The 12,178-nt window shown below is 57.2% G+C and overlaps 1 protein-coding gene across 1 annotated transcript; it reads left to right on the top strand.

Moving 5' to 3' along the window:
• The first annotated feature begins 360 nt into the window (after positions 1-360).
• On the top strand, positions 361-7,276 carry TMEM119 (transmembrane protein 119). The gene is made up of 2 exons (XM_047698184.1): positions 361-507; positions 5,151-7,276. The coding sequence occupies exon 2, from the start codon at positions 5,161-5,163 to the stop codon at positions 6,016-6,018; it is 858 nt and encodes a 285-aa protein (XP_047554140.1). The 5' UTR covers positions 361-507; positions 5,151-5,160; the 3' UTR covers positions 6,019-7,276.
• The last annotated feature ends 4,902 nt before the right edge of the window (positions 7,277-12,178 follow it).

Here is a 12,178-nt window from a genome sequence, read left to right as displayed (position 1 = left end):
CCTGAGTCACAGCTGGAACCAGGGCCGGGGGATTTTCCTGCTCACCCCCAGGGGCCCCTGAACCTCCCTGACCTTGGCCCCCTCAGAAGGGAGGCAGGCCCCCAGCTTGCTGTTCTGGAGGGGCCGTGCTGCAGGACAGCCCTGTCTGTCTGTCTGTCTGTCTGCCTGGGCCAGCGCTGGGGACCCCGGGTCGGGGAGAAAGTGCCCCATCTGGAGTTCCCCAGCAATGGAGGGGCACTGGCAGTAGTGGGAGCTGGGAGCAGGGTGGGGGGATCGTGTGTGGCCGAGCTCAGCCCCGCCCCTCCCCTGTCCCCACCCCAAACCCTCTTAATGGAATCAAGCTGGCCCCGCAGCAGCCCCGGGACGGAGGCGGGAGGAGGGAGGAGGGAGGCGGGAGGCGGGGGCAGGAGGGTGGCGGCGGCGCCAGCCGGAGCAGCAGCAGCTGGCACTCCCTGTCGCTCCACCTGGTGGGAGCACCCAGGCCTGTGCACGGAAGGACGGACTGGTGAGTCCCGGCTGCCCCTCTTCCCCGGGAGCCTGGGGGCGCTGGGGGTTTGGGGACTGGGAGCCGGTGCCCGCACTTTGCGGGCTTCTCTAAGTTCCTGTGCCTTCTGAGTGTGTGCTGGAGGCTGTGTGCGCGCGCTTGGCTCTGTGCTCAGGGTTCCGGTGGTGGAATGTGTGTGCACCTTCTCTGTGTCCGGTGTGTGGGGCGTCCCGCGCGCGCGCATGAGTGTGTGTGTGTGTGTGTGTGCTCCCGCGTGCATGGGGGCATGCGTGCAGTTGTGGCCTAAAGGGAGCAGCTGTGTTCTCAAAAAGTGGATACCAGGGTGGTTGTCCCAGGGTCAGCAGGAGGGTCGTGTGGCCCGGGTCGTCCCGCTGTCTGTGGTCTGTGGGGGCCCCAGTGTGTGACAGGGGACTATGTCTGTGCTCTTGTGGCCAGAGAATCAGTCCGTTGTGGGTCTGCTGTGCCTCCTCTGTGTGTCTGTGCTGGTGGGCTCTGCGGACTTTCTGGGGTGTCTGGGCTTTGTGTATCCCTGTTGCTGTGTGAGTGTGAGTGTGAATGTGTGTGTGTGTTGTGAGACAGGTTAGTGTGTCTGTGTTGTGTGTCTGTATATTGTGTGTCCCTGCTGCTGCTGCTTTGTGTGGGTGTATATTTTGAGCCTCAGGACTCCCCATCCCTCTTCAGGCCTCCCTTCCAAGGGGCCTGAGTCCCTGTCCTTGGCTGCCCTGGGGTGGGGTGGGGGTAACACTTCAGCCAGACCCTCCTCCCCTAAAAGCCACTAATTGAAGCCAGGTTTTCGTGGGCTGCCCCTCCCCCGCTGGCCACCAGTCTCCGGGTGGGGGTGGGGCAGAGGCTCTGGCCCTTCGGCCCCAGGTTCCTAGGCCCTGGGGGTGGATTTGCATTATTGGCATATTTCCTGACCTCTGGGGGTGCTCATCACCTCCAAAACCCCAAACCCTGAGTGAGATGGGCTCTAGAGGAAGGTCCTACTCCATCGTCATGTGGGGCCCAAGAGTTGATACCCCCTCCCATCCGGCACTGCTGTTTCTTGTCCTAACAACAGTCAAGGGAGGTGGCCCTTAGACCCATTGCACAGATGTGGAAGCCGAGGCTCACAGATGACATGCTGACCCCAGGACGCATAGCTGGGCGGAGCTCCGACCAGCTCTCCTTTGGTTGTTAGACCCTGGGCCGTCCATTCCCGGTCTCAGACCTGATTTTCCTCTTGGCTAAAATGAGAGGGTTGGCCTGACCGAAGCTCCCAGTGGCCTGTGAGTTTCTGAGCCCTGGAAAATATTAGGTCTCGGGAAGAGAGGTCAACTGTCTCCCAGAAGGAGGTGGAGACAGCTGATGGGCTCACTGATAACTTCGGGGCTGCCTGGGCCAACATGCCCACTGTATGGAGGGGAAACTGAGGCCTAGATGGGGCAGGGGCTCATCATGAAGGGCCACACAGCCATTGCCTTTGAGGTCTGGCCAGCTCCCCACGCTCTGCCTGCACCTTTCCCAGGAGGGGCATGGGGGACCTGAGAGTCAGGGTCTCGGCCTCTAAGAGCCAGTGATACCTTTGTGTGGCCCCTTTCCTGAGCCTCTGTCCTTCACCCCAAGGGTCCAGGGAGAAGGGGGCTCTTCCCTGTGTCCAGCTCATTGTCATGTGTGTGTGTGTGTGTGTGTGGGTGTGTGTCCGTGTGTTTGTATGTCTGTGTGTGTGTCTGTGTATGTCTCTGTGTGTATGTGTGTATATCTGTGTGTGTGTCTATGTGTTTCTGTGAGTCTGTGTGTTTCTGTGAGTCTGTGTGTGTGTGTGTGTGTGTGTGTGTACGTCTCAGTGTATGTCTCTGTGTGTATGTGTGTATATCTGTGTTTGTGTCTATGTGTTTCTATGAGTCTGTGTGTTTCTGTGAGTCTGTGTGTGTCTGTGTCTGTGTGTGTGTCTGTGTACGTCTCGGTATATGTCTCTGTGTGTGTGTGTGTCTGTGTGTTTCTGTGAGTCTGTGTCTGTGTCTGTGTGTGTGTCTGTGTGTTTCTGTGAGTCTGTGTGTGTGTCTGTGTGAGTCTGTGTGTCTCTGTGTGAGTCTATGTGTGTCTGTGTGTGTGTGTGTATCTGTCTGTGCACACACACAAACACACACATGTACCATGGATTCTGGGGTGGCTGGAGTTGAGCCTTCACTCAGCAGGTGTAAAGGTTGTCACCGCCCAGGGCGGGGGGCGATGACCCAGTCTACACATAGAGTGAAGGTAACCGTCCGCCCGCCTGGTGGGAAGATGGGGCTAGTGCTGGGCTCTGCTGGAGTAAAAAAGGGGCTGCTCTCGAGCCCGACCTTTCCTGCAAAGCACAGCTTCCCTGTGCCAGACACTTTCCACCTGTCATCTCCCCCAGCCCTTGTGGCTCTGTGATCATTTCCCCACCGACCCCCGATTTACAGGCAGGGACAACGAGGCCCAAAGAGAGCCGCCTGCAGAGCTGGACCCAGGGGGAGTCCCCCAAGTCTGCCCATAGCTGTCGTCGGTGGGGAGGAGCCTCGGCCCCCGACACCAAAGATCTCTCTCAGGCTTGACTTGCAGGAGGCAGGGAGGTGACCCATGGACCAAGACCCCAAAGGTCAAAGCCATCTGCAGGGACCTTTGCTAACACGTTCAGTGTGGGGTGTGAGGAAGGACCCTTCCGGCTGATGCATGGTGTCATCCAGGGGTGCCAGCTCATTTGGGGGTTGCCCCAGGGCACATGACAGCACGTGTGTGGTGTGTGTCTGTCTGTCTGTGTGTGGGTCTGTGTGTGTATGTGTGTAGTATGTATATGTGTGAATGTGGGTGTGTGCACGTATAGAAGGGGAGCGTGTGTGTGTCATAGGTGTGTGTGTATGCTGTGTGTGTGCATGTATGTATGGGTGTGTGTGTGGTGTGTATGTCTGTGTATGTGTGTGAGTGTGTTTGTGTGCGGTGTGTGTGTCTGTAAGTATGTACGTGTGTGTGGTGCAAGCGTGTGGACTCTCAGACTCACCCAGAGGAAGGTTCAAGTCCCAGCTCTGACAGGCACCATCTGTGTGTCCTTGGGCAAGTCACTGTCTGTCTGGGCACCCCCAGCCCCTCAACAGCATTGAACCCCAGGGTGGAGCTCTAGGGCTTCTCTAGGGCTGAGCCCCAGCAAAGAGGGTGGGGGCTTCCTCCCCACCGTCAGAGCCCAGGATTGTCAGCTCATTTAAAACAAACCTCTGAGTAGTTTTGCCTCTTTTTATGTCCTGGAATTACCTTTGGGTTTTCTTGGTCATCTGAGCCAGTGTGTCCAAATTGACGTCAGTACAATTAATTTCAATTAGTGCTACTTAACTGGGGGGCCTCAGGTCAGTTGGAAGAAGCCACTCAGTGTCCTGACATCATAACTACCTCACTCCCCAAGTCCCCATGGTGACCTGTGTGGCCGGGACTGCCAGCAGGTTTAGGGAGCAGGCCTTGAGGACTGGGCCCCTGAAGGGACACACAGCACAGATGTGGGGAACCCGACCTCCCCTTCTAGCCCAAGACCTGGCTCTGCTTCCAGGCCCCTGTTCCCCCAACTCGGAGAGACTGTCAGACAGGGGATCCCCAGGCTTTTTCATCTTGACGCTTCGAGCCCCACCCAGGTCAGAAGGGGATTCTCAGGGACAGACAGCCCACCAGGGGCACAGAAAAGGGCTGCTGGGCTTGTCTGAGGGCCCAGCCCCCTTCGGGCTGGTGGGGAGAGCCCGTGTTTTAGGAGCCAGCTTCCTCTGCAAACCTGGACCATGCGGAATGTATTAGTCAGCCGGGCTGTCTGGGCCAGATGGGGTCTGGGGGTTCATGGCGGGAGCAGCCTTCCAGCAGGGGGGAGGGGGGAGGGCGGGGTTCATCTGGTTCCCATTTAGTGGTGGACTCAGCTCCAGCTTCATCTCAGGCACGAGGGTCCCTCCACCCCCTCCCAGGCCTCCAGGCCCTGCTTTGCGCCTTAATGTAAGGGTTAGCCACGCTCCTGACATCCAAGCCCTCTGCTGAGCTCATGGAGTCTGGAAGCTTCAAAACGCATGAGTCTCCGGGAGAAGGGTACTGGGACCACAGAAGGGCCAGGGGCTGCTGGGGAGGGGTCCCCCGAAGAGGAGGGGTCGGCTCCCTCCATTGCTCCATTTCTTACTTACTCCCAGCCCAACTGACCATTTCACCGTCCGTGCCTAGCCCCAAACCCCTGCTCTTGCCTGACAGTGACTTCCCTCCTCTGAGCCTCAGTTTCCATACCTGGAACCTGGGGATAATAATAGTACCTCCCCCTTTGGGTGGTTCCCAGGATTCAGTGAAATTCTACTTAAGAAACTCAAAATACTATTTGGCACTTGGTAAGCCATGAAAGGGTAAATTATTATTAATTCAGCCAAGGTGCATTTATGGAGCACTTATGGTATACCAGATGTGGTATGAAACCCTGAGGATGCCGAGGTAAATAAGAGTCAGTCCCCTCAGGGCGAAGTGGGGTGCCTCACTGGGATGGTCTCAGGATGAAGTGGAGGGGCAGACAAGAACCCCATGTAGAGTGAATGGGGTCCAGGGAAGTGGCCCTGGCTAGGATCTGCTCTGTGTCCCCGGACACCCCAGAGTTCTACCCCGCGCTCTCTCCTGCCTCGCTGCCTCACAGGTCTCGCTCGGACAGGATGGTGTCGGCGGCAGTGCCCAGGCTGGTGGTGTCTCTATTGCTGCTCCTCAGGGCGCTGCCCGTGGTGGCCTACTCTGCACCCCTGAAGGCCACCTATCTGGAGGACACAGGGGGCAGCGGGGAAGCCGAGGGCTCGTCAGCCTCGTCCCCGAGCCTCCCACCGCCCCGGACGCCGGCCCTCAGCCCTACATCGCTGGGGCCCCCACCCACGCCCCTGGCAGGCCCCAAGCCCCCCACCAACTTCCTGGATGGCATCGTGGACTTCTTCCGCCAGTATGTGATGCTCATCGCTGTGGTGGGCTCCCTGGTGTTCCTGCTCATGTTCATTGTTTGCGCGGCGCTCATCACCCGCCAGAAGCACAAGGCCTCAGCCTACTATCCCTCGTCTTTCCCCAAGAAGAAGTACGTGGACCAGAGTGACCGGGCCGGCGGCCCGCAGGCCTTCAGCGAGGTCCCCGACCGGGCTCCCGACGGCCGGCAGGAGGAGGCCCTGGATTCGTCCCAGCAGCTCCAGGCTGACATCCTCGCTGCCACCCAGAACCTCAAGTCCCCCGCCAGAGTGGCGCTGGAGGGCGGAGACGGAGCCAGGATGGAGAGCAAGTCTGAGGGAGAGGAGAGCGGAGGCCGTGAGGCGGACCAGGAGGCCCAGGGACGTGGGAGCCCGGCAGCAGAGGAGAAACCGAAACCAGAGGGGCAGGAGGAGCCAAGCCCCGTGGTAGAGGAGGGGGTGTGGGAGGCTGGCCAAGGCCAAGGCCAAGGTGAGCCCAGAGAGGCTCCTTTGTTAGCCCAGGATGCCAGGGGAGCTGCTGATCCCCCTGAGAGCCCCTGTGCTTGCAGTGTTGCCCCCAAGGTCTAACAGTCCTCTGGGGCTGCCGGCCCTGACTATTGGACCCCTGTGGTCACCTCTGTGGGTGTGAAAAGGCCCTTGTCCCTTACGGCTCCCTGACACCCCCTCCTTGGCCACCCCTGACTGCAGGCAGAGATGCTAGTCTCTGGTGTACTCCAAGAATCTCCCCGGGCTCCAGGACTATTTGCCCCTGTGGCCCCAAAGGGCTGAATCCCAAACAGCGCCTCTGGGGAGGGGGAATGGGAAGGATCCCCATTATATCCGTGACGCTTCATCCCACAAAATTGGCCCCATCACTCAGGCAAACATAGGCCACAAGTCCCCTGTGATGGTGCCAACATTGTCGCTTTTCCATGGAGGTAGGGAAGACACGTCAGAGTAACTAGGAGTTTGGGACAAGGGTGAATGGGACCTGCTGAGGCCCCTAGGGTGGAAGCAGTGATAGCGACTGCATTAATGGGCCTGGGGAGGCAGGAAGTTTCCAAGGGGTCTGTGCACACATCACTATGGGTCCCTAAGTGAGCCTGTTCAGGGCTGGGTTCCCGGAGCTACTCAGTGGAAAAAGGATTTGGGGGGCCAAAAGGATTTGAGGAGACACTGCCTCTCTGTTCCCTGTACCCCCTCTTAGAGCACCCCAGGGCTCTGCAAATACTTCAGTAAACGCCGCTGTGGAATCTGGTTTTGACCATAGGGCACTTTTTTTTTTTTTTTTTTTTCACAGCTACAGAGTAAAGTCTTGCAGAACACACTCTGGAAATTACTGCCCCAAATGTTCCTGAAGGTGCCCCCCAATTTGCGGTCGCTCTGGGGTTAGGGGCGTGGGTCCAGGGGCTCAGGCCCGCCCAAGCTGTGCCAAGCATCTCTGTCTGGGGACGAATTTCTCATCCCGTTACTGCTACGGGCATGGGATGAATGAATTGAACCTTTCTTGTCAGGCCTCCAAAGCTGCCCAGAAGCTAGGGGGCTGTGTGTGAGGGGGCCCCACTCTGGGAGCAGTGTGAGAGGGTAGGGGAGGGTTTCTAACGCCCAGCTTGGAGCAGGGGAGCCCTGGCCCCCGACCCTTTGCTCACGTGTGTTGTCTGGCAGCCTTTGCTCACAGCATTTTTAAGCCTTTGACAAGGGAGCCTGAGCTCCGTCCTAATTTGGGGGAGGTTCTGGGGGTGTTTCTCTTCCTCATCCCTCCATCTGGCACCCCCCCAACCTCTGCACAACTTTTTAGGTGCTGAGATGTAGCAAACCAGCACAATAAACCTTTATTCTGGCCTGAGTGTCGCTGGTTTTCTGAGGGAGGAATGAGTCTGCTGATGGGGGTGGGGGCAGGGTATTTCTTCTGGGCTGTTCCATGGCGTGGGGTAGCTTTCTGGGGGAGACACATCAGGCAGGCCTGAGAAGCTGAATGAGATGATTTGTGAAAGGAGGGCAGAACGGGATCCCCTCTGGGAACGTGGCAGGGGCTCTTGCCCCCAAGGCTGAGTCCAGCCCTGGGCTTGCGGCCATGCAGACCCGGCCTCCAAGAGCAGTTCTGTGATGCGCTGTGGCTGCAGGAGATCTACCCGCCTCCTTCTCCAGGGAACACGAGCCCAGTCTCCCGGCTCAGTCTCCCATTCGCTGGCAGAGTGGCAGAGGACTAGAACAGGGCTCACGGACAATGCCATGCTCCCGGCACCCTTAGCCTGGGATGGGAGGCGGCCTTGGCCTTTGTCTCTTCGCCCACCAGGCTCTTCCTTGCCTTTGATGGCAAGTTCCTGAGGCCATGGCCCCCCGCCCCCTTCCCTGGAGTTGCCAGCTGGAATCCAGATGTGGCTGGGCTGGGAGCATGGGCTGGATCCCCCAGAGTGAGGGGGGCAGGGAGGCCACCCCCCCAATCCCTCTCCTCCGCTGACCCCACATCCTTTCAGAGGGGGCCGGGTTTGAGTTTCATAACACACAATGGCCTCTGTCTCTCGCAGCGGGGAAAGGCCCTCCCTTTCTCAGCCCAGACCGACTCCCTCCCAAGAATGTAGGGAAAATCCAATGTGAATCCCTGAATGCTGTGTGGCTCTGACCAAATCACTCAGCCTCTCTGTGTGTGACCGCTCCTGAAGGGTCCTAGGTGATTGGAGGTGGCTGGGGTACGCACTGACCTGCATAGCAGATAAAACTCAGGTAACACAGAAGCAGATGTTAGAGATTCCTGGGGAGCAGGCAGGGATGACTTTGCAATTAGCAGCTTCCAGGTCAGTGGCTCCCCATTAATTGTCAACAGGTTCCGCTGGAGGACATGAAGTATGAGGCCTTAGTTACAGCCCATGTCCCCTGGGACTGATGGGGGCGGGGACTCAGGAGGTATTTTGAGCTCAGAACCAGCATCAACCTCTCCCTTACCTCTGAGCTTTAACAATTACTATTCCCTCTGCCTAGGACACCCTTCTACCCCACTCCTTGTCCAGCTAACTCCCCTTCCTCCTTTACCTTCCAGCCTAGATGTCCCCTGCTCTCCCCGACAGCACCCACCCAGACTCCCCTGCGCTCAACACTACTCCTAACTGCTCACAGCTCATGAGCATCTGTGATGTCCCAGGCCCTGCTCTGAGCAATGAATGTCATTTACTTGTTGAGACTCCCAACTGGGGAGAGGGACCCGCTGTTGTTCCCATGTCGCAGAGGGGGCGTCCATTGCCTAGGTCCCAGAGCCAGGATCCCAGCCCCATCGTCTGATTCTAGAGTGAGTCCTCCACGGCTTGGACAGCTGCTTGGACGAATGAATGCGTGAATGAAGCCTTTGCGCTGGAGAGACCAAGGCCTCACTCCTGCTTAGAGCCCCTCCAGGGTGCTCCCACATTTTTGACGGAGTTACCAGAGGGGCCTTCTGTGGGCACACATCTGGCCGGGCACCAGCGGAGGGCGAGCCTAGGGGGAGATGGGCTGGGGGCCCGTATAGGCTGGGGCTGAGCAAGGGGGAGACCTGAGCTGGAGGGTGGGTGTGGGGGGGCTCCACTGTTCCCAGGAATCCGGGAATCTGCCAGGTCTGAACAGGCCCCCACTGTCCCAGGCCTTGTAAAACCACACAGCTGCCCTCAGCCTGGGAGTCTGTTCCCGGACCAAGCCTGCTGCTTCTCTCCCTAAAAAACGAGGGGGAGGGGGAACAAAACCACCTAAAGACACAGCCTCTAGCTCAGTGTGGAAATGGGGCCTTCTGGGGAAGTGTGCAGGGGGTCTGTGGGGTGCTGAAGGGACCTCTTCCATGTGCCGTGACTTTCTCTGATTAACCCCAGGGGCTGGGCATTCGCTGGCTGGGGGTCATGTCTAAGGCAGGAGCAGGAGGGGCAGAACTCAGGTCTCAGGGCACATTGTCTTGAACCCTCTTGGGGTGATTTATGTAGTTTGGGCCTGGGGGGGAGGGGTTGAGGAGGGGGAGACTGCCAGTGTCCATGCCAGCTCTACCCTTTCTTAGCTGTGCGGCCTTGGGTGAATGGCCTCACCTCTCTGGGCTTTCATTTCCCTGAGCATAAAGAGATGATCCTACTCTACTTGGCAGGGGTCTCAGCCTGCAGACTGCGGTTGTCCGAGAGCTTTGTAATGGCGTAACTCCCGGGCGCCACCCAGACCATTTATTTATTTATTTGTTTTATTCGTTCATTCATTCATTCATTCATGGCTCGAACTCACGCCCCCAAGATCAAGTGTCGCGCACTCTACCGACCGAGTCAACAAGGCACCCCCCTCACCCAGACCGATGAAATCAGAGTGTCCAAGGGTACGGCTGGGCAACTGTCACAGCCTGGGGGGCTGTCTACCACTGTCCCCCCAACACCGGGCCGGGCGCCGGGCACGCAGTAGGTGCCCTGCGAGTGCGCATGCGTGCATGCGTCTGCGGCTGAGGGAAGCCCTCTGCGCCAGTGCATCCACGTCCCCTCTTAACCCTCCCCACATTCCCCACAGAGACATGAGCAATCTCGTGATCCCCTACTTTGCAGATGAGGAAACAGGGTGCAGAGGCTTGGCCCATGTCACACAGATGGGCATAACTGGGATTTGAACCCCGGGCCTGGCCAGCTCCTCAAGCCGGGCTCTTCCGCCCTGAGCCTCCTGCTTCATGTTAAGAACCTGTTTGTGCGTGCAAAGGCTGAGCCTTTTTACTGGTGTTGGGGTGTCTGTTGCATTTCATCACGGGGCCCACCCTCCCCCTCGGGGTGTTGGCTGTGACTGCCCAGTGCCAGGGGGGCCTCCTGTCTCGGTGCTCATGCAGAGAGCCTCGGGCCCCATGAGTCTGTCCCAGCTGGGATTAATCAGCAACCCAGGTTCCAAAGCGCCCAAAGAGCAGCTGCCAGGTCAGAGACACTGGTTCCCAGCCTCAGACTCTAGTGCGCACCTACTGTGCGCCAGGTACTGAGAACGAAACATTGGCTGCAAATGAGAGGAGGAGATGAATCAAAGAATCATCTAGATGCAATCACAGTGATTGGTAACAGGAAGGGCTGCCATATACAAATGCACTCTGGTGCGCGTCTGGCGCTTTCCTGACGCTAGATTTTCCGCTCTATGGAGGCATAATTGACACGCAGTAACTGCACGTATTTAAAATGTGCAACATGATAATTTGGATAGATGAGCAGATTCATGAAGCCATTGCCAGAGTCAAGATAATAGACATATCCATCTCCTCTGACCATCTCCTCCTACCTCTTTGCAATCTCTGCGGGCTGTTCCCCCCCACCTCAGTCCCTAGACCACTATTGATCTGCCCTCTGTCCTTATGACTCATTTTTATTTTCTGAAATTTTATAAATGGAATCATATAGGGACACCTGGGTGGTCAATTGGTTAAGCAGCTGCCTTCGGCTCAGGTCATGATTCTAGCGTCCTGGGTTCGAGTCCCGTATTGGGTTCCCTGCTAGGCGGGGAACCTGCTTCTCGCTCTGCCCCTCTCCCTGCTTGTGCTCTCTCTTAGACTAATAAGTGAATAAAAATCTTTTAAAAAAATGGAACCAGGGGCGCGTGGGTGGCTCCGTGGGTTAAGCCTCTGCCTTCGGCTCAGGTCATGATCCCAGGGTCCTGGGATCGAGTCCCGCATGGGGCTCTCTGCTCGGCAGGGAGCCTGCTTCCCTCTCTCTCTCTCTCTGCCTGCCTCTCTGCCTGCTTGTGATCTCTCTCTGTCAAATAAATAAATAAAATCTTTAAAAAAAAAATGGAACCACACAGTGTACTCCTTGGCTTTTTGCACACAGCACTGTTCTGAGATTTTTTTCATGTTATTGTGTATATTAATATTTCACTGCTTTTTACTGTGGAGTAGAGTTCCCTTGAATGGACCTTTTTAATGAGAAGGTTGTTATTTCTCCCCATTTTACAGATTAAGCCAACAGACTCAGAGAGGTCAAGTAACTTGTCTAAGGTCACACAGCCAGGAGTGGGAGCACTGAATCTTGAAGTAGGAATATTTGAGTTCAGTTATTGTAGGGAACTTCTGAAGCTCAGAGGGTCTCAGAAATCCTGATCTAGACCAGCCCCCTGCATTTCATCTTAGACATTCGAGGACCAGACAGGGACCCATTCAGAGCTGACCAGGAATCCAGGTCTCTGGTGGGCAGTCTTGTGCTGTGTCTAGCTCTTCTCTGCTTTAGCTCTGGCTCTGCGTCTGGTGTTGGGGAAGAAGCAGGCTGATGTGGAGTGGGACAGGGATTTGTCCTTTTTTCAAGCGGTTTTAATTTCAGGATTCCTCCGGCTGCTCAGAAATAGCAGGAGGGATTTGGCATTGGCTCCAAGGCTCAGGGGTCCTCTGCAGCTGCTCTCCCCTCCCCAAACGGTTCCAGGGTTTACAGTGGCAGCTGCAAAGTATAAAATAGTGCTGCTCATAAATCCGCTCTTGCCAGGATCTCTGATGTCAGAGGCTCTGCAGTGCCCAGCATGGGCATCCTGCCACTGGATGGGGCCCCACAGGGACACCCCGGGTGTGCCCTGGAAGACTGGAGGGTCCAGGTCTGTGGGTGGCCACCTGCAGCCTCTGCCTTAGGGTTTGGAGAACCGGACTCACTTAGGGGGTCTGGAGGGGGGAAAGGGACTGAGATTGTGCAGGGGTGGAGGATTGGGGACAGCAAGGGATGGGGGAGAGATAGTGGGATACAGAGACAAGGAACCAGGAGACCCAGCTAGGCTCCTCCTAGCTGCATGACTTTGGGCAAGTCACTTT

This window comes from Lutra lutra, chromosome 12 (assembly GCF_902655055.1).
Source record: "Lutra lutra chromosome 12, mLutLut1.2, whole genome shotgun sequence".
Classification (NCBI taxonomy): domain Eukaryota; kingdom Metazoa; phylum Chordata; class Mammalia; order Carnivora; family Mustelidae; genus Lutra; species Lutra lutra.
This window is presented reverse-complemented; position numbering and strand designations above follow the sequence as displayed.

Coding starts and splice junctions, on each gene's coding strand:
- TMEM119 (XM_047698184.1), top strand. CDS start 5,161: ATGGTGTCGGCGGCAGTGCCCAGGCTGGTGGTGTCTCTATTGCTGCTC.